The sequence below is a fragment of the Xiphophorus hellerii genome, chromosome 5, assembly GCF_003331165.1.
Source record: "Xiphophorus hellerii strain 12219 chromosome 5, Xiphophorus_hellerii-4.1, whole genome shotgun sequence".
Lineage (NCBI taxonomy): Eukaryota > Metazoa > Chordata > Actinopteri > Cyprinodontiformes > Poeciliidae > Xiphophorus > Xiphophorus hellerii.
Genome location: NC_045676.1, coordinates 20083342 through 20110252, shown reverse-complemented (window position 1 = coordinate 20110252; position 26911 = coordinate 20083342). Strand labels below are relative to the sequence as shown.

Here is a 26911-nt window from a genome sequence, read left to right as displayed (position 1 = left end):
AACCAGTTCCCACGTCAAGGAGTCAGATAAATATATTAGTTCTGTTAAGACTTATTGTTATGTCTTGAATGTTGTATTAATTAACTGTTTTAAAAATATTCTAATAAGGTCAAGTAAATAATTCAAGAATAATTCCCAGTAAATCAATTTTTTGGTTGGTTTTTGGAGTGGAATGGGCAAAACGCTAAATCCTCCCACTCAATGTGCTTCTTACTTGTAGCTTTTCCTCTATTGTAGGCTGCTTGGCTTTAAAAAAGGAAATCTGCTGGGTGCCAAAAATATTACGCACAGCGCCCTCCACATTTATTGGAACCCTCGGTAAAGATGAAAAGCCATGAAGTAGATTCATCTTTTGTTGCAGAGGCAAAACCTCAGAATAAAAGCTCCACAGAGGGAGAAAACTATACAGTCTTATGAAATATTTGAGCCTACAAATTTGGCTCTGTCCTGAATTGTGGCACATCCAAAGATTTCTGTAGTCTGGAAAAAATTAAGAGATCACTTAAAACGATCAGTTTATCTGATTTTACTTTTGTAGGAATTTGTTTGAGTAAAATGAACATTGTTCTTATGAACTACTGACATGTCTCTGAAATTCCAAGCAAAGATTTAGTATTTATTTGCAGAAAATAAGAAATGGTCAGAATGATAAAAAAGATGCAGTGCTTTCAGACCTCAAATAAGGCAAAGAAAACAGGTTCATATTCATTTAGAAACAAGAATACTAATGAGTTCAGAAATCAATATGGGGTGCACTAGCGGAGCATGTCGGCGTCGGGCCGGGGGGCGGGGCTAATGACCGGGCCCTTTATACCCAAATAATAAACTCATGATAATTTAACTTTACAACATAGACATTCCCGCAACAACGGAGCTTACAAGTTTCACCGCCACAGAGAGCGACTATGTCATTCTGAAATCCATCTGACATGAAGTATATATACAGTATATATATATATATATATATATATATATACATACACAGTATATACAGTACAGACCAAAAGTGTGGACACAACTGTGTGTCCAAACTTTTGGTCTGTACTCAATACAGACCAAAAGTTTGGACACACCTTCTCATTGAATTCAATGAGAAAGTGTGTCCAAACTTTTGGTCTGAACTGTATATATACAGTATATATGTGTGTGTGTGTGTGTGTGTGTGTGTGTGTGTGGTGACACTGAAGCACATTTCTCTTAGCCACTCTTCAAAATAGAAAAGACAAGAAAACATGCCATTCAAATAAGTTCGATGTTTGATGTTCTTCATAATTCAGAAAATGGATGGAAGACAGCAGCCTCTAAACTAGAGCTCATCTTCAGATGAATCTTTGACAAATGACACAAAAGCTCTTAGCATCCTGGTTAGAAAAACTCCCAAACTCCTTGATTAATATAAGATTATTCTACTGTAAAAAAAAATGCTGATTTATTTATTTGTTTGTATCGATAAGCGTGGAGGCCACAGACAACATTAAACCTCACAGAAAAAATATTAAACCTTTAACTTTAACATTGTTTCAAGTTCATATTGTTGGCATAAATTCTGGTTTTCTTTTTGTATTTTCTTTTCGTTTTATGACCATTTTATGTCTTCCTCACTTGATGTATTCGTGAGAATAAATCTGTAACCTTGTTGGACGAAAAAGCAGAAAACAGACTTTTCCATTGGATACGCTTATTTTTTTCTTTCAGATGTCTTATGATGCTTTTGTTTCAAATGTCTCAATGGCATTACCTAAAAATTATTCAGAGTTGGAGCATCGTGTAATATTAGCAAAAGCTATGGTAATCAGATGACAGCTGCTTCACAGAGAGTCATTACTGGATTGTCTGTTTTGCATTTGCTATGTTTAATTTCTTTCAGGATTCATGTGATTGTCACAGGGTCTCGCATCATAGATACGTCTCTTTCATTACAGCTAAAACTGGATGTTACTCTAAATCACTGAGCCTTTTGCTCATGCTGAGCAGTTTCAACGTCTCAATAAACTGAACAACTAATGAATCAGATACACTTTCACCACATTAAAGCTGAGCGACGATTCAAGTGAGAAACTCAATCATTGAACTCTGACCTTTGAAAACATATTTCGGTCGGCTTTGATGCAATTTCAATCTAAAGTTTACAGCGTGAGTTGCTGACTGTAACAGCACCACTGAAGCATGACGGAGATGTTATTTAAAAAAACGATTCCCATCTGAGATTCTTTTTTCCATTATAAGCAGCTTTACAAAAACAATGTTTTATGGGTATATATTTATCTTTAACTAATCTACAGAGTAAGAGCTGACTCTGTGACTCACTCTCTGGTTTCTTTGATGCACTACTTCCACGCGTCATGATTTTTATTTTACTCTTGCTCTGTTTATTGTTCGTTTTCGTTGCAGTTTTCCTAGACAGTTTGTGCTGTGTGGGCTTCAGCAGACAGCCTGTGAGCTCAACCTTTCTGAGGAAGGGTTGTTGCTGTCTCAAAACACAACCTAACCTTCACAAAAACTCTTTTTTATTCATCATGCGTGTACCTCTGCCTCTGTGTCCCAGGGGCCGGTGTTTTCTTCCTGTCTTGCTCAGAAGGAGAGCAGATCAGTTTCTTATTCGACTGCATCGTCAGAGGAATCGCCCCCAGCCGAGCCTTGCATGGCGTGTCGACTAACCAGCCAGGTGAGCATTGAATTATCTCCTACTCAGATAAAACACAAATTACTAACGAAGAAAATAAAGTGGTCCAAAATTTACGAGTAAATCCTTGCAGGTGAAATTTCCAGCAAGAACTGTTAGCAATAGATCTCAAAAGTGGTTCTTCCACATTTAATTCATTGCACAATTACATAGAGATTTAAACAAATCTAATGTGGGGAAGTTGTAAACACACACACACACAAACACAAAAATGTTGCAGAAACATGCATACCCAATGCTGGCCCAACTGTGTATGAGGCCCTTAGAGGTTCTTCCTTTGGGAGCTCACTTCCAGGAACACCCATCATCATAATTATACATTTAGGAGAGTCAAGCAAAAATAAAACAAACAAACAAACAAACAAAAGCTGTTCAAAAGCAAACAACAGAAACAGTGGTGCTAATGTGTAAACCATAGGTGAGGCACAAGCAATGGAAGTGATTCAGTTAATAATACCTTTGGATTCTGGTGATATAACTTCAAATTATAAAATAAATGCTGAAGGAAATACATTTCTTCCAAAAAAAACCCCAAAAACAACAACAGGCTTTTAACAGGGAAACATACACTTTCTTGCTAAAAACCTTCAGTTACTTCGGTATGTAACCTCATGTGTCCTGTGACGGAGGTTTACTGCCTGTTCAGCTGCACGCATGTAGCATTTGTGTCGAGGCGCCATGCAAACGGAAACACAACATGCCTCTACCCCCGGCGTGTCAGCAGGGAGATTAAGAGGTTGTGTTTCTGTGTGTGACTGATGTGCAATTGAAACATATTGTTGATTTCACAGGAGGGAGGCTCAGGAGCTGATTGACACACTAAGGAGCTCCATGGTGACACCAGCACAGATTTAGCACTATGTGTTACAATCTACCTTCCTGGGTTTAAGCATTTATAGTGTTTTTGGTGCTAAACTTGCTCTGAGCATCTTAAGGAGAAATAAACACACAGATGGTTCAATTTGCTCCCAAGGTCTGAGGAGGTATTTGGAGTTGTTTTGTTGTCACCCACAAAAACTAAATAGCAACAGAGGAGGTGTTTTTACTTCTTCTGATAACTATTCTTTTTTCCTTTATTAAAGAAAAGTCAAATAGTAAAATTTTCATCTTTCAATCCAAAATGAGTGCTGACTGTGCTCCATGTATTTTAACATGTATTTTATTCTGCTTGTAATAGATCAACACAGCATCAAACTGCTGCAAACTGATTTTTTCCCCCTTCAGCCAAACAAACAAACAACATGCAGACTTTGCAGGGTGATTTAGAAATATTCAGGTGCCGTTCAAACTACTGGAAACGTCATTAGAAAATTCCATATTTTTGGTGCTTATTTCTGAAAGTAATAAAGTAAATATAGTTCTGAAACTATATTTACAGATTCATTACACAATGAGTGAAAAATTTCAAATTGCCAGCATTTGCATCTAGTCTCAAGTATTTATTTATTCCTTATATTTATTTTTGATAAGTATAACTGACAGATAAATGAAACCATAAAATTAATTATCTCAGCAATTTTGAATATTGTAAAAAAAGCTGAGCAAACTTCCAAAGAGAGTTAATATTTTACTCTAATTCTACATTTATTTTAGTGTTAACCCACCTTGAATCAGTGTTCTCTGAATCCTACATCACGCGGTGCTGAGAATAACCTATAATTAGCGTTAAGCATCGAAGTTAGCAGATGTTACCCGACCCCGCGCATAGCGTAGTGAAGAAACCTGGCATCTGATCTGCAGCAGTAGCTGCCATGCAGGGGCACAGATCCAGGAGGCTGATGACACGTACGCTCTGTGACCTGCAGCAGCATGAGCTCACAGCCACACCTCAGCGTGTAGGTGTGTGTGTGTGTGTGTCAGGGCTTAGTTGTCTAATTAGTTGGGTTTTACTTCAAGTTTTAGTCTAAATCAGATGGTTATTAGGTGGGACAACTGGTAGATGTCACATTTACACACAGTGGACCAATATTTTAAAAGAATGGTGTCATCAACACAATAAACAACTCAACTTCAGGCTTAACTTTATTGAAACACTTAATATGTTGGGAAAAAATTATTGATTTTCTCAAAGAAGAAAAAATACATGGTAAATACATGATAAAGAGGTGAGGGTTAGGATTAACCCTAACCTCTCTACAGTCAAAGTACAAAGTCAGGGAATATTTCTTCACATTTACTGTCTATTTGTGGCCACATACTGTTGTAATACAGACTGCAGTGGTAACATTTCATTCTAGTCACTTAAGTTTTTTTAAATGTAGCAAAGTGCTAAATATCCTTTCAATTTTGCTTTAGTGTGGTTCATATGGTGCTTTGCAAGAACCTGCATTAAACATTTTGCTATGCTACAATCTTTTTTTTTTTGCTTTTTAATCTATATTTTATGTGAGAGACCAAGATGAACTAGTGTATAACTGTGATGTGAAAGAAGAAGACTCCATGGTTTTCAAAAAATGTAATCCAGTCGTTTTCTGCTCCCCTGTGTCAACACTTATCTAGCAGTTTTGCATATCTAGAGACTGAACTTTCTCCCATCCTGGCATCCCGCCTTATTACAGCTCTTGAGTGGACTTGAAGTTTCCCATCTCGCCACAGACTGTGGAATTGTGCTTTGATTTCAATCATTCCTTTGTGTTTGGTGAAGTTAACTTTCCAGAAGGTGAACTTTGAACCCAGTCCCAGACTTTTTAGCAGCTTCTAACCCAGCAGCTACCAACTGTGGTCTTCCTGCCTCTTTTTGATGAATCCCCGCCCCAACGCATGAATCAAATGGCTTAATTATATCCTCTGCATTAGTCTTGTTGTGCAGAGGTCTGGTGATGAGCTGTTCATTTGCTCCAGGTGTGCAGAAAAGCATCTAAAAAAACCAATAGCACCCAAAGACCAGAGTCCAGTATTAGTTGGACCTTTCTTCTCATCAGTGTTGTTTCTTTTTTCTTTTACTGTATAAACAGCAGGTCGGGATGCAGACCCCGCCTCTGCAGAGAAACGGATCAGCCAGGAGACCTGCGAGCTGGAGAAGAGACTCAGCATGTTGTCTCAGTGCAGTCTGGCCAGTAGCTCATGTGAGTCCTGCTATAAACCTTCCCTTTGGGTTTTAAACCAACAGCACATCGCTCATGATGCTGTTCTACATATTGCTAATCCATTTATCATCTGTCCATCCACAGACTGTGGAGATATTTTTGTCTGGAATATGTGTACGTTAGTCAGAAATCTGAAGAGGTCCTACAATTAATTTGCACTGATTGTCTCTGGAGACGCAGTGAGAGTTTAGGGGGTAAATTATAAGTCACTGCAGCAAATGACGGCAGTTCTAGATTTTTTTCTTTTTCTAACCTATCCTGTCTGGCATTGTGGTACTTTGTTTTTGTGTCAAGGTGAGGCCCAACAGACTTATTTTCACAAGCGGAGCGTTATGGCTTTTGCTATGATGGTCTGCTTGATAAAACTTAAAATAGAAATTTCTTTGAGTTTATCTGAAATGTAATGGACAAAGTTTGCTTCTAAACCTGCAGAAAGAGAACAAAACAAGAAACCACAACTACAAACATATGTACTGTATATATTAAGATATCGGTACATGGTAATGCAAAATGTATTTAGCGGCAACTGCAGCCCAACTCGGTGTGTATCTGACAAACACCTGAATCTAAACACCGGTGTGTGTGGGTGTGTGTGGGTGGGTGTGAGTGGGTGTGTGTGTAGGTGTGTGTGTGTGGGTGGGTGTGGGTGGGTGTGAGTGGGTGTGTGTGTAGGTGTGTGTGGGTGTGCGTGTGTGTAAATGACAGCAGTTAAACTTCATCCTGCAGGATCAGTCCTTTGAACAGCATAGATGTTCTGTTGACTTTTCTCTCAGTCGGTGTGGTTACTCACCTTTTCATCAAAACCTGTTGGCTTTCTTCTCCTCTCCAGCCTCCACTTACAGCTGCAGCACATCTGTTGCCGGGGACGACCACAGCTTCTCCAGCTCCTCATCCAGTCAGTCGGATGCAAGTTACGGAAACAGGTTTCCGTTTTGGGTGGAGCCCTCGGTCAGATCGCACCTTTCCAATGAGATGTCGTCTAGCTCCTCCACGCTGAAGGCTTTGACCCGGTCAGACGACAGACTGTACGGCGCTGCCAGGGACGGCTCAGGGAGCCATCAGTCTTCTGCACAGCGCCAACCTCGAGGGCTTAATGACTGCGACCGCCAGAGCTCCTTAGACAGTGGGATTGGAATAGCGACAGGCAGTCAGTCATCGTATTCTGGGAGCTATTCTTCATGCAACGGGAGTCTGGACATGGCCAGCCAACAAGGAGGAGGAGGAGAGGACGATGAGTCAGTGGTCAGCCCTCCTGCTCCTTTCAATCCCCCTTCTTCACCTCCTCCAATGCCTCCATCACCTTTTCACCCCACGGTTGTTCCGGAGCACAAATGCCCATCCAGGTGCGCCTCCCAAGCATCTCAGAGACGCAGCGCGGAGTACCAGATCCCCAGCCTGCTCAGACGGTGGTATGACACCCCTAGGAGTCTTCTTCAGGCCCTGACGCTGAGGGAATCGTCCGCCCAGAAAGCCCCACCAGACCTGAGAGGCAAGGCCTTCATCGGCGGAGGCGGTGGTCAGGAACAGAGGTTAGATGTGAGAGGTCCCAGAAAACTGAGGGCTCAGTGTCAGTGGATGATGCAGCGCTCACACTCCTGGGGTAGTGAGAGTGCGCCCCCTGTGGACAGTGAAGGAGAGTCCACACCCACGGCTCAGGCGGCCTCAAGCAGCTCGGTTCCAGCAGAGTCGCAGGTACCAAACTTTCTCATCTTCTCTTTCTGAGATCCGCTTTACTCTTGCATTGCCGCTAAACGATAAAACAAAGCCAGCCGTTTATTTCTTAGGATGTTAATAAAAAAGGAGAACCCGGTAGATGAGCCGGAGATTGCTTCTCACGAGACGCTGCGAAATTAATATGAGTAAGCCAGGATAGAAAAAGAAAATCATAAAAAGCCATTTAAACTATTTCTATATATTGTATTCATTTGCATTCACCATTGTCCTTACACATCACAATAATACAGGGCCTTGGACAATTATTGAACTTTTTCACATTTTGTCACATTGCAATCACAAATTTTAGTGCATTTAATTGGAATATTTATATGATGGTTGAATTAAATGCATTCATTTGAAAGAAAAATATGTTACATATTTTTAAGTGTTTGACTAACCACAGTCTGAAGCGTGTAGTGCATTTGTATTCAACCCCTCTAACTCAGTACGTTGGTCTGGTCTCTACCTATTTTACACATTTAGAGGCTGAAGTTTTTCTTCTTTCTTCTCTGGATCACATATCGAGCTCAGTGAGTCAGACTGGATGGAATCAGTGAACATCTACGTACATTCTTTGACCATGCCATTGTTTAGGGTCTATCTTCTGCTGGAGGGTGGACCTCTTCCCTAGTCTGAAGTCTTCTGCAGCCTCTAACCAGGATTATGCTGCATTTAGCTCCATTGATCTCTGATCAGCTTCCCTTTTATTGCAAAAAAATATCCCCCTCACTCCCGTTGCACTAAATGGGTGCTTGAAGTCTCACGAGTCAAAGACATGTGAGACTCGGGTCTAATAACCAGAATTGAAGAAGCCTTTGATATGAGAGAAGAAAATCTTTGAGTAACAAGAAATAACAGGCAACTGGTTTCTGTTCTACCATTCAAGATAACAAATCGTCAGTCATTTGTTTACATTCAACAAGCTAAATCCTTGAATTGAACAATAGTGACCTTTCTTGCTATTTTAACGGAATCGTTTGATACAAGTAGGAATGAAAGCTAAAATGCAATAATCACTAAAGATGACCATCACCTATACTCCCTGCAGCCAGCTCAATATCAGATTCAATAAGTTCAAACATCAGATCAGCTGTAAGAAATTCAGAGGAGTAAACATGAGCTGAAACATCTTGTAGGTGGTGGAGTGCATGTTTTAGCAGCGTGAGCAGCATTTAGTTAGATATTGAAGTAGTCCCAATGCTCCAAAAAACAGAAACACAGATTACATGTTATCTGCTGTGAGAAAACAGGGGTGACTCTTTAGTGTCACTCTGCTGTCTGATTTCAGGTCGGGATAAGAAATACATGAGAAAAGAGACGGGAAGTGGCAAATATTTGTGTTTCCTGACTTGATAGCCTGTCTCTTTGTCTACATGTTATGTCTGTCCTTTCATCCATCTCTTGGTTCCCTTTTCCATCTGTCTCTCAGTCTCTGTCCATTCCTCTGTCAGTCTATCATTTCACCACTTCATTCATCCACCTGTCAGGTTTTTCTGAAATTATGACATGATCCCTGTGTAGGGATCCTGTTTAGAGATAATACACAACAGGTTACTGTTCATATAGTACAAGGACGATGTTGATGCTAACATTCTTTAAGCTGTTTCTACAGATTTTGATTCTCACACTAAAAGTCTAGACGTACAACTATCTGGTCCGAATGACTTTGGATGTCTTTGGTCACAGAACCGTGGGTAGAGAGACATGCTGAGTAGATCCAAGCTCCGCACAGAGGTGACAGTAAAACAAAGCCAAGTATTTTTAAAGCTCTGAGGTAACTGAGCTGGAGCACAGAAGTAAGAGGCCTATTATTATTATTATAGGTGTCCATCACCAGCCCGCCTGCTGGTCCGTATTGTTTTCTCTTTGATATGTTTGTCTGAAACCTGAAAAGCCCCTAGACGACATCCCCCGCTCTGCGGCTAATTAATTCTCCGCTGGGTTTGTGAACAGAGGCTTCTTCTTGTTGCTGGGAAAACTCATCGGAGCGGCGAGTTTTTTAATTCATTAATTTTTTTGCTAATCACTTGTATGAGCGTGCGTTTGTGCTCGTTAAACTGAACATGTGTGAGGAGAAGCAAAAGGTGACTGATGGAGTAAATGACAGGTGATGAAACTGCCAAAAAGTCCTGCTGAATGAAACACAGATGACTTTTGTTTCTCATTCCTCAAGTGTCAGAACTTTGTCGGAATGAAACAAACCTTGGCATCCTGACTCCATAACCAGCATAACGTCTCTAAAGATAAACTGTGTCACATGATGTAACTGAAGACCTGGTTGGTTGCCTTATTACAGGCTGTGGGGAGGAGAAAATGGTGAAATTGGCTCGCTGTCAGACACTTCTCCAGGAGGAGGCCGCCACCCTTTTGTCTCCTGTCTGCCACCTCTGAAGATGTCAGCGCTGCCTCTCAACTCCGTAGCATCCTCTTTTCTTCGCCTCCTCTTCCTCACTGTTGCTCCTCTATTAATTCATTTTGAAGCCTCTTTGTCTACAGCAGTTGTCTCCCTCCTACTGTCCGTCTAGCCGACTGAGTATGAGGAAAAAACAATTTACTGCCTTGACTTAAGTGCTTGTCTGTCTGCTCTGTTTGGTTTATATTACATTACTCCACAGCTTCAAAGAGTGTAAAAAATGCTCTTATAAGTAATCACCCTAAATGATGATGAAAGATGCTCTTGCACATTGTGCAGCCTGTACTTCAGGCCTCTGACTCGTCATCATTATTTACTTTGTTTCAGACAGAATATGTGAGCCATATAAAAACAAAAAAACTCAAGAACACAAAGTCAAAAAGCTTTTCTGCAGAGGCCCAAACACCATTGAGTCCATCAAGTAGAAAAGTATCGCACAGAGCTTAGTCCAGTTTTTTTTTTAATGTTTCCTGAATGGTATCATACCCTGAGACAAAACTAATATAGATCTACATTCTGACTCTCTTCTTCTGGAAACTGAAAGTTTTACCTTCTCTTGTTTGGAAAATAGCTCAACCTTGGCGAGATTGAATGGAGAGCATCTGTGAACATCAGCCTTCAAGTCTCCTCACCAATTCTCAATTGGATTTAGTTCTGGACTTTGATTAGACCATTCAAAGGAATAAATATGTTCTGATTTATAACATGGAGTTGTCCTTTACTCTCCCATCCTCCTAATCACTACTGAAGGAAGGTGTTTGGTGGGGTTTGCAAATGGGTCCCTGGGCAGAAGCCAATGATATTTAGGGGCCAAGGCGTGGAAAAGTTTGGGAACCTTGTATCTAACAAACTTTGGAAGCCTTCAAAGAACAACTGGATCCATTCACTCAGATTAAATTACTCAAAACAAGTATTCTCTGTCTACTGAAGAGATTACTTCAAATGGCATTTGGTTTCTGTGGATTTTAATTTGGGGCATCAGAGTAAAGGGGTTGAATACAGCTACACACTTTTCAGATTATCTGTAATAATATTTTGAAAGTGATATGTTGTTGAAATTCCCTTAGGGCAATCAGGGGGAAAAGGGGCGTAATAAAAGTGTATGCCACACTTTTGAGATTTTTATTTGTAAAACAGTGGAACCTGCTGTTGAGGGCATAATGCATATTTCTCCTAATTTCTTCTAACATGTTTTTCTTTTCATCTCAATCCATTTCTTCTAGGAACATGGCTCTTTATTAACAGATCTTTCTTCTGTCTTTTCTACCAAGACACAAGGTGCGTAGTATGAAGTGTAAGACTAATTGTTTCCTGTTTATGTACTCTGACATATTTACTAGTTTTTGATTATATTAAGAGAAAATATTTTTTAAAAGCTGCACTTCATTTTAATAAAAACCTTTTATTATTTCATGGTTGTGTTCAATGACCTCAATGCAAATGAATGTCATAAACTGTTGCCAAACTCTTGTGCAGGAGAGAAACTCGGAGACAGTGAGAGTGTTAAGGTCAAAGGTCTGAATGGGAAGTTGTCTGGTTCACCACCTTCAGTTCCTCCTCCGCCTCCTCCCCTGACGCTTAGTACGCTCAGAACGATATCAGCATGTGGTAAGTAAAAAGTCATTTTTTGGTTAAATGAAAATTATATTTTTTGTGTTAATTTTCTGACATAAAATGCTCTCTGAACTCGATGTGAGACCGAAAATCTCCAGGGACGAACATCGGGGTCTGGTGCAATATGACCTGCACCAGACAGAGCCCTAATGCCGAGTCCTGCTGCTTTGGTCAGTTTTAGGAAATGGAGCATTTCCTAAAGGAAGCCTTTGCGGTTTGGTTTTCCTTTCCTCACAAAACAGCAGAAAAATACTACATGACTGGAAGGACTGTAGCTACTGTGGTTGCAGAAGCAAAAGCTCGAGTATGGGAGGAATTCAGAGATTCTATGGAATGTTTGTATAGCCCAAAAAAAGTCCTGGAAAACTGTTTTAATGACCCAGAAAGAGAAAGAAGGGACCATCCCAGGCTGTGTTTCAATTGGTTGATGATCCAGATGGAGGATATTATTTGTAACCCTTGCTGAGGGAGTCATAGGAGTCAGTTCAATGTGAGTTTTGTAGGTCTCGAGAGGTGTTATGACAATCTTCCCTGATTTATTTTATGGGGTGCTATAGGACTACGGAGGGGCTGGGTTATCTTTAAGAACTATCTGGCATACGCAAAGAAATATTTCTGGATTATTGGCACCAAGATGACTGTTTCCAATGTTGGTTCATTCCCTCAGCAACTGTCTCCTGTCCTTGAGTTTTCTCAGTTTTTGGTACATGTGGTTCTCTTTGGTGTTGTCAAGCCACAACCTAGGATGTATTGGATCTATTCAGTGCAGCATGTTGTGTGGTTTAAATGACATCAGCTGGTCTGGTACACTGGAAAAAGGGTAATTGCTCTGTCTGGTTGGGGGTGAGACTTTGCGTCAAGCAGAGGGGCTGAGATATCGTGCTGTTTTGGTCATCAGTGATGGTAGGATGGAGACGTTATAGTTTTCTCTGCAGTAACCCAGTCTGGGTTCAGCATCAGAGATAGCTTGAGGAGCTGCTGCATCCCTGCATTGAAGGGAGTCAGTTAATGTGATTCGGACATCTGACCAGGATTGATCAGAGGTTACTCTGGGAACTCCCAGAGGAAGTTGGAGAGCATGCCTGGGTTTCCCTCCTGACTTACTACATCTACAACCCAATATTTAGTAAGTTAATTATTGACGCAAACTTTGTTGTTTTTTTTCAGCTATGTTCCCGTCCATCCGAGAATCTCATCCGTCTCCATCCACTGGCCTTCACAGAGACTATGGTAGCAACTACGTTAATATCCCCACTACTGCCCTTCAGGCCACGACCACAGAGCTGCTGTACTCACAGCTGAACCTGCACAGCTCAACTCATGAGTCCAGTCCATACAGAGCTGTGAGACGGGATCTCCTGCAGCTCTACAGGCACAGTAAGAACAAATCACTGTTTTTTCCCCCCTTTTTCTGGATGCACAATTTTGCTCCTGCCTTTTCCTGCAAAACATTACCGCATGTGGATGTTAACTGATTATTGATTTGTTAGGAAATGTCAGCTATAGTAAAACAGAGCAACAACTGCATTGTGCCCCCACTATTTTCTACACTTGTTTATAAAAGGACCCTAAACTCCATTTAGATCAATATCTCATTGACTAAAAGTCAATACATGTTAAATAAAGTTTTTGGTACATGTTGAAAAATCATGTTGAAAAGATGATTAAGTCAAATTAGCAAGGAACACAAGAAGAAATTCAATACTGTTTTAATAGCAAAAGAGAAAAGTATTTAAAGTGAAACTATTTTTTTTTACAACAGGTGAAACTAGATGCAATAATTCAGAAGTCATTTCAAAAATCAACACAGAAATGGAAACATTTATTTCCTAAGTACCAGAACAGAAGTCCAGCTTAATGAATCATGAATCAAGTGTGAAGAAACAAATGCATGTTTCTCTAAATTTGTCTGTCAATAAGTTAAAGGATGTTGTGAAATGACACCCAAATATTCCCCCCCAGAAGATGATGCCATCAGGTACGCCCACCTCGACATCGCTGCCATGGAAACAGCTCAGAGACTGGGGGCGGAGCATGTTCAGGGCAGAGAGGACAGGCTGACTCAGCTGGAGAGCAGGTGGCGAGGGCCACCGAACTGACTCTGCGACGCCCAACTCCAGAAGCACTTCAGAGTGGTTTTCTACCGCAGCCCCCTCTGAATATCTCAGTAAGCTGGAAGGCCTGCTCCCAGTCGGCCGTACCGATCGCTGCTGCACTTACACACACCCACAGGTTCACCAGCGCAGTCATTTCCACAAGCAATTCATTCCACTAAAAGTAAGAAAATGTGTGGGAGGTCTTTCTGCTGTTGTCATCTTGTAAAGTGCAACTTGTTTTTAAATTAGTGTTTGACACAAATTTCACTGCATGACACTAAACGTAAAGTTTTGTTTTTGTTTTTTTTACACAATGTTGGCGCACTAGTAAAAACTTACTTAATTAGGAAGGAACGACACCAAAGTCATGATTGATTTAGACAAAAAAAAAAAAACAGGGTGCCATGATGTGTTGAGCTGAAATGACATTTATAAACAGCCGCCGTTTGAGTTTGCAGCAGGATGTGATCTCACAATGAGATCAAGCCCTCCTCGTTGCACTGAAACCAACAATCGACTGTAAAGAGTCCCAACTCGCCGAGCTATCATTCCCCATCAAAGTGGCAAAGCGCTCGATTGAAATAAGCGGCTTAAAGTTGGATCCCCGGTGCAAATGACATTAATCGGAGCCCATGTGGCCTGAGCAGGACACGGCTGAGTAATCAGCTGGTCGCTGACATTATTCATCACAGCAATCAATGATTCTGCTGCAGTGGCTCTCGGAGGGGAGCCGCTGCTAAAGTGGAAAAGCACCATTTGGGTTTCAGCTGCTCTGCTTTCTAACATAAGAAGCGATTCAATATTTAGCAAATTCTTTTTCCAGCTACAGTTTTCTACCTAATGTCTCTGTGGAAGAAAATACAAGATGATTTATCATGAACATATAATAATGTTACTTCTGTAGGTCTTGTAAATATTAGCTGCTTCTTTGTTTACCAAGAAAAAAAAAACCTTTACTAGAGATTATATATTTTTAAAACCTCAGTTGTGTATGTTGGCATGTTTTTGTGAAAATTAAAGATTAACTGCTTGTTCTCTACATTTTTGAATGATCATTTTAACACTTTTGTATCATTTCAATAAACTGACGTACAACTGCCAACAGTGGCAGCAGCACAAATACCAGTCTAAATATTTAATTTTCACAATTAATTACAGACAAATGCAGAAAAACACAACATTGTTGCCCTTATTTCACCAACCAGATCTGGCAGAAGTAAAGGAGTAATGCCACATTTTCAGCTTTAGGTACTAAAACTGGTTTTCCACATTTGCTTGATTTATCATACAATTACAACAGAACATTTAAGTAATTAAATTATTTCATTAACTCATTTCATTTGATCAGTTTACTAAAAAAGTTAAAGTTTGTCCGTCCGATCTGCAAACTTTGTATAAATCATTCAGCCAGTCACACAGTAAAAAAGAAAACCTTCCATATCATATTTTTCAGTAGCTGACAGGATTGAGTCCCACAGTTCAAGCTGGGTGCAGTTTCATGATCCTCCAGTGGTGGCGATCAGGAGCTGAACCTCACAGCTCATTGTGCTGCAGACCCTGACGAGAGATCTTATTGGACAAGTCCTGCATGTGTTTCTTCATCTGAAATCAGAGGCACACATTTTGCAACATGCTTCACGTCTGCAGCACTCAAGTTTACAAGTAGATAAAAATCTAACTTCTCTTTTTATTGTGTTATTACCACGTACAGTACAGACCAAAAGTTTGGACACACCTTTCTAATTCAATGGGTTTTCTTTATTTTCATGACTATTTATAAGGCAAGAAATCCCACTTATTAACCTGACAGGGCACACCTATGAAGTGAAAACCATTTCAGGTGACTACCTCTTGAAGCTCATCAATAAAATGCAGAGTGTGTGCAAAGCAGTAATCACAGCAAAAGGTTGCTACTTTGAAGAAACTAGAATATAAGGGGTATTTTCAGTTGTTTTACACTTTTTTGTTTAGTGCATATTTCCACATGTGTTATTCATAGTTTTGATGCCTTCAGTGTGAATCTACAATGTCAATAGTCATGAAAATAAAGGAAACTCATTGAATTAAAAGGTGTGTCCAAACTTTTGGTCTGTACTGTAGTTACTTGTGACTATGTCCAAATCAGACTGTCCAGCTCCAAGAAAGATTGAGATAACTTTTCATTTTTTTTTAGAATTTAGAAGAATGTGATTAAAATAAAAAATGTTTTTCTCTATAAACTGACAATATGTCTATCAAAATCCAGAGAGAAAATTTGTTTTTCCGAACAATTATTTTCAGGACATGACAAATGATCAAAATAAGATGTAGAATGTTCAGAACTTGGAGCAAAGAAAACCAGTTTAAACACCACAATACCAATGCTTTAACTGAGAGCCCAGACTTTCAATTACAGCTTTCTTGGGTCTCTGCATGTTTTCCACCAGCATTGCTGTTGGATCTAATTAGTAGCTCATTAAGCAGAATGATGTACGCTTGTAATGGAGAACGCACCCTGGAATACAATGAGTTCATTCATGTAGCGACGTTTATTACAAGACAATGCTACATTCGTCTCTTTTTCTGGAGCTAACGATAAAGACAATAGTGAGTAGTCTTAAATCTGTGTAGTTTATAATGTCCAACAGGAGGTGACTTATTTAGTTGCAAAATTAGTCTAAATAATGCAGTTTGGTGACAAAAATCAACAGACCAGAAGGTAAAGTTTGGTTAATCACATCCATTTCTATAGAGTCTGGGAATGAAAATGTCAGGATTCTAACAAAACAATACCCACAGTATTAAAAAAGACAAGCTCTTCTATTCTGACTGCTGACAGGCAACCGGATGGACACTCTGGTGGGAAACAGCCCCCTGGTGTTCACATGGATGCTACTTTGATGCTGCTATATGGGTTACAGCAGGTTACATTCGGAAACTTTTTAAATTTAACACACTGAGCTTTCAGACATTACTTATCTATTTTTCACATTTTCTTTAGGTTTATTTCAAATCTCTTGTTTGAGATGAAAGATTTTAAATTAATCTTTTGTGTTATTTCTGTTTAGTAGTTTGGTTTTACAGAAGCCCACGTAATTTTGTTTATTTGTGTTTTTACTCCTAAGAAGATAAAACAACAAATAAAAAAATTAATTTGGAGGGAACAAAAGGTTTTATAAAGCCATCAGTTTTGTTATTGATAGAGAAAAAATTTTAGGGACCATTTTTCTGCTTTGTCATCTAGACCTTACAAAACTGGGTCTGTCTTTTTTTTTTTTTTTTACTTTTGCAAGCCGAATTGAAGGTATTAAATTCAGGAATCTTGAGTGAATAATTTATCATAATAAGTTTGTTTGAAACATAAGGTTTATAAAGTAAACATCAGATACAACAAAACAGAAAACTGCTTTGTTTAAACGGATCTGACTGCAGAGGTTCAAGAGCATCTCTTTATTTTATAGAAGTTCCTGTCTTACCTTGTAACCCATCTCTCTGGTCTTCTCAGAGAGTGTGTTGTACTTCTCCTGGTTCCTCTTGATGTGCTCTGTGTCTCCCAGAGACTCAACATGTCGCAGCTTCTGGTGAGACAGCTCCAGCTGCTCCTGGTAGTGGTGGTGCTTCTCCACCTTGGTCTCAAAGTGATGCAGCTCCTCCTGAAAGAGCGGAGAGAAGATGGATATGAACTGAGCAGAGCAGAGCGAGTTCGCCTTCAATGACATGAACAGTGGATCCGATAAACACTTGAAGCAGCAGAAAAAGCAGAAATGTCACTGCAAACTCAAGCTGAATGTAGCCCTGTGATCCATCTGATCTTGGCTTCGATACAAAGTGAAGGGCAAAGTAATGCATTTAATCCTGCTTCTACTAAAGCAGCACTTGAGTTAAAAGTTGAACCTCTCGAGTTAAAATGAACGGGGAAAAGAAAAAAGTTTCTAAGAGGCAGACTGACAAAATCCTCACAAAGCAACCTCAGTAAGTGCTGTGAGCCTCACCTTGAGAGACTCCAGCTCATCTTTGCTGAGGTTTGCCCTCTTCGCAGCCTCCCACAGTTCAATCACACGCGGCTCCCGAAACACTGCAGAGCAACGACACACACAGAAAGGGGAAGAGACAAACTAAGGAGACGGTTTGGAGCTACAATGGCTCTGAAACAGAGACAAATGCCGTTTTAATATGACAAACAACATAGCCCACTTCTCACTTGTTCTTCACATAAACAATGAATGAACAATGTTTCCAAATGCTTTCCAATTCACAAATTTAGACATTACCTGAAAAAAATAAAAAGAAGTAAAATTTCTATCCATTCTCCATTGCAAATATCAACATTTACTGTTAATTTACAATGCTGGGATAAAACCATCATCTCAAATGATCAAAATTAACATCTTGTTAATGGGGAAATAAAAATGAATGGGAAAAGATGTTGCCATTTTACTAGTTCATTCTGTCTCTGTAGTAGTATATGGAGATGAATCGATCAGGTAAACTCAACTCTTATTGATCAGAAATTATAATTTAGGTTGTAAAAATCCTTCAAGTAATATATCAGGCTTCCTGCTGATGAAGGGATTAACATTTCCCTCAATATCACCTCCAGATACTCCAGGACAATGAAGCTCAAGTTACTGCTGGTGGCTGTACAAAGTGTAAAGTTCTTTATTATCCTAAATGTATTTCTAATGTTCTATACAACTTCAACTATTGAGAATATATTGCAAGCAGCCATTTATTCTTCTCAGCCCTAAAACATAAACAGATTTTATTATTTTACTAGAGATGAAACTGATCAATCAACATCAGAAGCTGATGAGTTTTCCCTTTATCAGTTCTGATCAATGACTGGTAGGTCAAATTTAATGAATTACAACTCAGAACTTGTGCCAGTTTTAGCAAATAAATATATCAGAATGTACTTCAGTGCACTCTGTTTTCAGTTTAATAGAAAGGCCAATAAAGGTTAGTGATGAATGCCTCGGTTTATAAATGGAGATCATTTCTTCAATTTATGCGAGATTCAAACTGCTGCCAAGCTACCTGCCGGACATATTTACTACAACAGTAACAGAAAATAGTAAATAAATTTAGTTGTTGAATTAAAAGTGTATTGGAAATGTCTCCACTGTGGTGCTAAGGAAAAAACGCTCATAATTAATTATAAACTAATTATTAAACAGCGCTGCGTAAATTATGTAGTGCCCTCTCACTTGCTCTCCACCTTCCTCCGTCTCTCCACGCACTCCTCATAAACATGCTGTTGCAGTAAAATGGAGAATATATTAAAAAAAAATTTCAGAAGGAAATAAGAGTCTCGTCTGTGTTTATTTGGATACAGAGTAGGATCCATGTGGTCACTCAGGACGCATTTAAATACCAGATCTGAATGAGGCATTTCGAGCAGGACGCTTCAAATCCAACAACTCAATACTGATGTTGACGCCTGGCCTGAACGAACCTTTGTAATACCAGTCATTGTTAATTTTGTTTACCATGGTGGTGGTGGCTTGTATACTTGTAACATCATAAAGTGGATTAAACTGAAGTCACTCTGAAGGCCCAGGTACCAAATGCGCAGCCCAAAACTGCTTAAATGTTGCAACAGTTTTACGGTAATTCTTTAATCACAACTTTTCTCACATGCTGCTACATGCCAGTGTTTTTATATCGTTAGGTTCATTATGGCCTCTAGCTTCTGCTTTCAAACAACATTTTTCCTGATATGCTTCTCCTAACAAAGTGCCATATAAATCTTTACCTCATTACTGTAGAGACACTTTGCTATTTGTAACCTTTTAAAAAGGCACATTGTGTTCCGTATTGATGTCGGAGAACGGGAACCTTGGGCTACATTCTTGACTGCTTTGTGCTCAGTCTGTTCCTTTGACGCTTTTTTACATATTTTCCCCATCTTTGGGCTGAAACCCCAAACGATTGAAAAGGAAAACTTTCAAGCTTTTATATATGTTAATAAAACAACAAAAAATAAATAAACAGCATTTTGATGGTTTAAAGCAATAAACTTGAGACCAGATGGAGGAACTAAAGAGGGCATCATTGTGACAATGTCCTTGTTTTGTATATATAACCAATCTTAAAATCTTATTAGATTTTTATCTCTTTTAGAAGCTAGAACAGAGAAAAAGAAAATATGATTATACAGGAAGCTTAGTGCTTATCGCTCAGTACCATAATAAAAGTTTTATAACTAAGATAAGACCAACCTGCATCCTAGTTGGTCTTCAAAACTCATTAGAAATCCAGGAGTATCTAAGAATTACACCATAGAAAAGTAAGACCTTGATTTTAAAACGTAGTAGAGCTTTTGTTTTGAAAAACCAACAGAATCACTCTTTTTCACACCTGGTTTAGGTAAATTAGTAATGTGGAATCTAGTTTTATAAATACAAAATAATGAAAGACAGAACAGCCTTATTTCCAAAGGAAACAATCCTCTTATCACTAGTCTACTGCAGAAATTTAACTGCTGACATACACAAAATGTTTTTGGTGAAACCAGTCTTGAAGGTCTAACATGACTCTTTTGTTGATCACTGGTTTAGGAATTTTAAATCTACTTCAGCAATAATCCATGAAGACCTGAACTCCTATTTAGTCACATTTTTAAAGCCTCGCATAATCACTGACTTAGGCTCATTAGGGATTTGGATCCTTATTTAGTTGTAATAACATTAAAATAGGAAGAGACTTTCTCCATGTTCCTGGTTGTCATGGCGATTCTCACTTTTTCCCCGTAAGGGATCGGAGGGAGAAAGGATTACCTCAGTTCATCTCGTAAAGACAAACAAAAATCACACAAGATGCAAAAACTCAAACCCTGAGTGACAACAAGGTCACATGTTCATGGCAATGTTTATACTTACACACTCTGTTTTTCTGTAAAAGATATAAATCCACACTTCAAAAGAGGATTCTCACTGAAAATAAACCAGATTATATTGGCTGAACCAAGTGAAACTCCCTGTGCACTGGAGGGAGCTGACATAAAACTAAGTCCTAAAACACTGACCAACATTTCCTGAAAGTCGACTGACTTCTTATTAAAGTCACACCAATGATTTTTGCAGGTTGTAGTATGGGGCAAATTAACAGTCCTCATCAAAACTGAATCCATAAATTTGTGCACATGACTCTGTTCAAAGGCTGCACATTCATTTCTTTGGCAAACATCAATAAAGATCATAAAAGAAACTTTTTCATTTTATTATGGATTTATGCAGAAGTGATTTCCAAGGCTACTTAGTCACCTTGGATCAAAGGCTTGGATTGAGTTTTCTGTGCACACTTCTTCGCTTTAACAAAACAAGAGGAGAAGAAAGAAAATACTGACCAATGTCGAAGGGAACACGAGACCAGAACTACAACAGCAAAGACCCAAACTATCCGTCAGGCAACTGAAGCTTGCAAAGAAAAAAACTACAATGGATTCTGTGAGAAGAGGATGGATGAAAAAGCTGCAAATCTTAAGGAAAAAAAAGAAATGAAAACGCTAACTGGAACAAGGACAAACTGATTTACGTCAACGCTAGAACTTAGCTCTGAAAGCAGTTTTAAAAAACCTCAATCGTTTCCTATTGAAAACCAAATTGAATTTCAACTAAAAGCCAAAAGAAACATTTGTGTGACACCTGTAGTGTGTTACCTTTACAGGAGAGCGTTACTATGATTACAAGTCTTTGTGAATAAAGAGTCGGGGTAAATGAGAAGCGAGATGTGTTTTTCCTCCTCCTCACCGCTGTCTTGAGAGAAACCCTCGTGGCTGATTTTGCGGAGGCGCTGGAAGCCGTGGTTCAGGTCTCTCATTTTCTCCTTCAGCTCCGTGTGCTTCTGCTGCAGCAGGTGCTCTTTGGTGTCGCCCTCCATGGGGGAGATCACATTCTTGTGAATTTCTAAAGAGAGGGCAGGAGACAAGTGGGGGAGAGAAGGTGTTTGGGAGTGAGGCCAAGAAGAGACGAGTCAAAAGATGAAGAAATGACAAAGGGATAGAAATTAAAGCAAACAAGCGTTTGATGAGAGTTTTGCAGAAGCTCTGACATAGCCTTGAAAGACAATTGGTCTGATCTTGTGATATTAAAATCAATTCTTCTGTAAGAGCCGTGAATCACCTATAAGTCTGGACTTAACTGACTAACGCCATCAGGTTATGAGATTCCCGTCTGTCTCATCTTCAAGGAGGAAAAACGCAAACAAAGGCCATAATAATAATACCAGCTGACATTTGGATCAAAAAGAGAAAAAAAGGGCAAACAAAAATGAAAATCAAGGAACAGACAGACGGTGAGCAGACAAAGTGGTGAGATAGAGCCTCAGGCCCTGCAGGCAACATATGATTGGCTCAATATTTAAATGCATCAGACAAGCAGAAAAAAACCCTCCGGCTTGTCTTGCAGCGACATAGATGCTGTGGAGATTTAAAAAAAAAAAAAAAAAAGGAAACGGCAGCAAAGTGTCAGTCCAGCCCAAAAGAGATGCGCCCATCCACTCTCCACGTCTAGATGAAACACTGTGGGGGATTGCCAGCTCTGCTTAAATCTCTCAGTTTGACATGATGAGCAGTGACAGAGTAAAGAGCGGTGGACGGGAACCTGCCCTGCCTGATACCTGCCACCGGACCGAAGAACTCAACGAGAAGCTTAGAACTCTAAAGGTCGATAAAATCAGTGCTACGCAGCAAAACCAGGGTCCAAATAAATTTGAGTTTACAGCAACTACCACTCACTAAGAAACAGGTTCGATGGGTTAACGTGGTTCTGATCAGCTGGCTGGAAAAAGGCTACTGCACTAATCATTTACTTACACAATAAATAAATCTGTTAATTGGAAATAACACTGATTGCAAAAAAAGACACACAAAGAGCTGGTTTGGAAAGTGTTGTTAGTTTGACATTTTACAATTACAAGTGATAAGCTATTAGAAACATGTCTGCCATGTAGCCTATTACGGCTGAAAAGAAAACAAACAGCCCAACTTATTATCCAGATAATATCAAAAAGGCACCACCTTCTATGCAAAGCATACATAAAAACTAGTTTTTGCTGAAGTCTGCAAATCAAAATAAATACATTTTATAATACTACTATCATTTCATCAATATATTTTCTCAATTTTAAATTTGTGTGTAAATATTGTAATACTGTAGTATTTTTAATCAAGGTTGTCTTGTTATGACAATCTCAAACCGGCCCAAAAAATGGTGAGCACAGATGAAGGGTCAATAAGTGCAGAATGGACTGCAGTTTGTTTCAGTAGAAACATTTAGCTCACCCTCGGTCCTGCTGACTGTATCCATCAGGATGTTGTACTCATGGATCTTGTCTTTGTGATGCTGGAATTCCCTCTTTAAGCTCTGCAGCTCTTCGTTAGAGAACTTCCCAGAGCTCTTGGCCTGTTGGTAAAAGAGAACAGAGAGGAGTGTGCTTCAAAAGTTACCAAGAACAGTTTTCCGTGTCGCCTTTCCTCTCTCCTTTGCATCTGAGCACAAACCTTGTTCCAGAGTTTGTCCAGTTTGGGATCATCGAACATATCTCCGTCTTTGGCCTCGTGGTCTTTCAGGGAGTTGGTCTCCATCGGCCTCATGTCCCGTTTCCCATCCATGCCATACTTGGCCAGGATCACTGCATAACAAAACCAGGATGGTATAATTACAATCTGTGGTCCACAGCCACGCCATTTGCTTTGTAAAAATGGCGGCAGCAGAGTTTGTTGTTGGTAGCAGCATAAAATGAATCTGATTTGCATGTCCATTAATTAACCTTTTGACCCCTCCCGACCCCACTAGGGACAAGAGTGTTAGAAAATGGATGGATGGATTAATGAACCTTTTGAGATAAAGTCATTTAGTCCAAACAAAGACAGCGAACATTTTTAAAATAACAGCAAAGAAGAATCAGTAGTAATGAAGGCAGATGAAGCATAATAAACTTTTGTCATTATATTGACAACGCCTTGAGGTGGGCGTTTAAAAAAAAAAATGCTTGCGTTTCATGGAACATTAAAAAAACAGCTTAAAATTCAACATGATGGAGAGAAAGAAAACCCATTTACTTGAATATTCACAATCAAAACCTTACTTGCAAACTAATAATCCATAAAAAATCTGATCATGGAACATTATGTTTTCTTCTGCTCTGAATGTAACAAATAGTGTTGCCACCAATTTTATACTCCTGCAGTGTATAAAGTTGAACTTTAGTCCCTCAGAAAGTCTGTGCTCACTTTTCTATTCCAGTAAAATGGGTTTCAGCAGCTTATTCAGCAACATATTCGCAACAATATGTGACATATTAACCCATAATGCATCAAGCTGGGACACAGGGTTGTTTTATCTTTTCAATAAACAGAATAGAAGCAGTAGTATAATATTTTATGGCGCTGATGGACTTCTGTACTTCTTTGAGATGCTGTTTTTGACTCAATCGACGAGTTCAAACAGTAAAGCAAGATTTTATTCTTGCAGTGAGTTTTACGAGAGGTGTTGCATAATGAGACAAATAAATATTTTTAAATTTAAAAAAGAGCTAAAGAAGTCATGGCTTAGATGAATGTTTACAGGAGCTCTTTGTTAAAAAAAAAAATGTTGGCCAGCAAGAACAGAGAGTTGGTGGCTGGAGCTGGTGCAGAAATGCTACTCTATCACTGAGAGTAATGAGGAGCTTAGATAACAATCTTTAGACATTTTGATCTATAATAGTTGTATAAAATGTGGAGAAATTAAAGTGCTTACACAATAAAAATAAGAATGTATTGCACAAGCTGACAAAACCTGTAATATTTGCATTTCATGTATAAGCAAAAGACTCTTACAATTGAAAGTAGTTGGAAAAAAAGTGTGGATGAGAAAGGGAGGCCAGAGAGAGGTTCACAGAGGAAAGGAAGAGAGAGATCGTCCACAAAAAAGAGACAAAATCAACTTTATATGAAGGCACAATGTACTGCACTAATCAAGTCCTAAAACACAGAGATGCTGAGACTGAGAGTTTAATCAAATCTCAGCAGAAATACAGAAATCCCCATCAACAATATATTTTTTGAAAATAGCCAAAAAATGTTGCATGGCAAACAATTATGTACATTATTATAAAACAATATTGTGATGAGGATATTTTTGCTTTACACTGCGAAGCTCTGTTTTTCTTTCTATTAGTGAACAGCTACCTTTTACCCCGTCTTAACATTTCACAGCATATCCCGTTTTTTTTTTTGGTTTATGTAACACATGGGTTCAATGAAGCCAAGGTGGATGGGATGCAAAATTAGCTTAGGAACAAATAGCAGTGATTCTAAACAGGGTTTTGACCAACAATGCTTGTCGACCGACTGAAATTCAAACCCAGCCCAAGGAGTCACTGATTAACCTTAATCAGATTTCCCTCTCAACACAGGCCAAATTCCTTACAAAAATGAAAAATTAATCTCTAAATTTTGTATGTTTTTTGGTCTCCGAAGACCAACATTTATAGCAAGAGTGTTTCAGTGATTTGTTGCGTGTGAAAATCGACTTAAATGGGATCACTGGAGAGGGTACGGCGTCTTGTTTCTGAGCTGCTGCCAGAGGTGCTACAGGGAAGAGGGCGTCCACCTGCTGCTTGTGGCAGAAAGCATCAGATACTTATGTGGGCGGCTGCTTCATCACCTGCAGTTTAGCAGGAGAACATCCTTTCATGTGCTTGTATATCACCTCCTGTTTCCATCCTAACTTGATTAAGCATTTCTTAGTAAATTTAAATCTGCCCTACGCTCAACTCCCCTGCACAGGATTATGTCAGCTTGAACTGTCCATATTTATTATTGGTGTTAAATACTGTCAATGGTGTTGAACTATAAATACACATTTAAATTTCTTAAAACCAAAATAAAAAAAGAACAGACTTATTTTCTCACTTTAGGCTGTTCTCACCGTTAAAGTTGCGCCTGAGCTGGGCTTCTTTCTCCCCGTTCTCATCCAAGCCTTCCACCTTCATTTTTTTCCACTGCAGCTCATCTTTTTCCTGAATCTTTAGGTCACTGTGCAGCTCGGCCTGTCGCACTGGTGTCAGCTGCATCTGTCAACACAAAAGGAGCAGAAAATGAAGGATTACTCTGATAGGAAGAGGAGAAGTGTGTTTGCTTGGTTACTATTTTTAATGTTCCATCAGTCCAGAAAGAAACTGTGAAAGTAGCAATAAAAAAAACAGACGAAGTGTATGACAGATACAGTTTGGTTGTATTGTCCTTCCTGCTAAATACACATTGCCTTTAGAACCAATTAGTCAACAAACTACGCCATCATCCCACTTCTGGATCCGTTTCACTGCAGCTTTGAGAATATGAACAACAGGCTTGGAAAGCTGTGCAATCTCCCCTCCCCAACAGGATGCCATACTTTCCCACCGGAAGACGTCAGCCCAGACTGCGTCTCCAGCACAATGAGAACTGGAGCGCCTCATGGTTGTGTACTCGGTCTCCTGCTGATCATGACCATACACTGCTTAAACCTGGTGATGCTTAAACCGCATCATCAGGGTCGCTGATGACGACACACTACGGCGGATCTCATCCGTAAGATTGACAGATCAGCATATAGAGAGGAAGTGCAGGTGATAAGTCTGATGCAAAGTCAACAACAGTCTGTCTGTGAACGATGTAAGACAGATGACAGTCAACTTTAATAACACCACTGAACAGTACAACTCCTCTGTGGATGCTCCTTAAACATTTAACACCATGTCAGTGTCAAACTAAGCCGTTTATGACGATTAAAAAGCCTAAAATTAAAGACTGTGCTAATTTGGCTGGGAATGTCATTCTGACCCCCCCCCTTTGTCACAACGCTAAAATTAGCGTTGAAGTCTTTTCACTATTCATTATTATTAAAGAGTTTGTGATTCTTGAGACCGCTATACTCTCAGCTATGAGATCCACGGGCAAAAATAACACGTCAGGTTAAAGCCCTTTCAATGTTTATTAATTTCCACCAGAGCGCAGAAATTTGTTGCTTTATCATGACTGCAGATAGCGACATATTATTCTGTCTTGCGGTACGTACCCGTTTAGCTTTCTCCCACACCTGGTTGAGTTTAGCTATCCTGAACTCCGCTGTCTGCCCACCGCCGTCACTCTGCGTGGGCTCATTCACCTCCCGAGAGTATTTCCCTGCCATGACACCCACGCCGAGCCAAAGCGCCGCCACCAAACACTGCAGCCTCATTTTTAAGAGCAGCTACGCGCCAAAAAAGAACAACAAACGAGGCTAAACCTGGAAGCACAACAGAGTGTTATTGTAGCTCACTCCAGCACACAGTCATGTGTTCAAATAGGGCTGGGATT

General features: G+C 39.5%; 2 protein-coding genes across 3 annotated transcripts in view; one reads left to right on the top strand and one right to left on the bottom strand.

Annotated features, from left to right (window-relative positions):
- The window catches only part of dok7b (docking protein 7b), a 23941-nt gene extending 9914 nt beyond the window's left edge, over positions 1–14027 (top strand). The window contains exons 6-12 of one of the 2 annotated variants that reach the window (XM_032563313.1): positions 2546–2665; positions 5638–5748; positions 6599–7461; positions 11122–11176; positions 11375–11506; positions 12680–12889; positions 13475–14027. In XM_032563313.1, the coding sequence (XP_032419204.1) occupies positions 2546–2665; positions 5638–5748; positions 6599–7461; positions 11122–11176; positions 11375–11506; positions 12680–12889; positions 13475–13611 (1628 nt within the window). In that variant the 3' untranslated portion in view covers positions 13612–14027. Of the gene's footprint in view, positions 1–2545; positions 2666–5637; positions 5749–6598; positions 7462–11121; positions 11177–11374; positions 11507–12679; positions 12988–13474 lie in introns of those variants that run through there. The other variant, XM_032563312.1, reaches the window with a different exon arrangement.
- lrpap1 (low density lipoprotein receptor-related protein associated protein 1) lies at positions 13206–26911 on the bottom strand. The gene is made up of 8 exons (XM_032563314.1): positions 26631–26911; positions 25503–25647; positions 23090–23220; positions 22871–22991; positions 21339–21494; positions 17580–17662; positions 17064–17240; positions 13206–15210 (listed from the first exon to the last, which is right to left on the bottom strand). Exons 1-8 carry the CDS (start codon positions 26790–26792, stop codon positions 15142–15144), a joined length of 1044 nt encoding a protein of 347 aa, XP_032419205.1. The 5' UTR covers positions 26793–26911; the 3' UTR covers positions 13206–15141.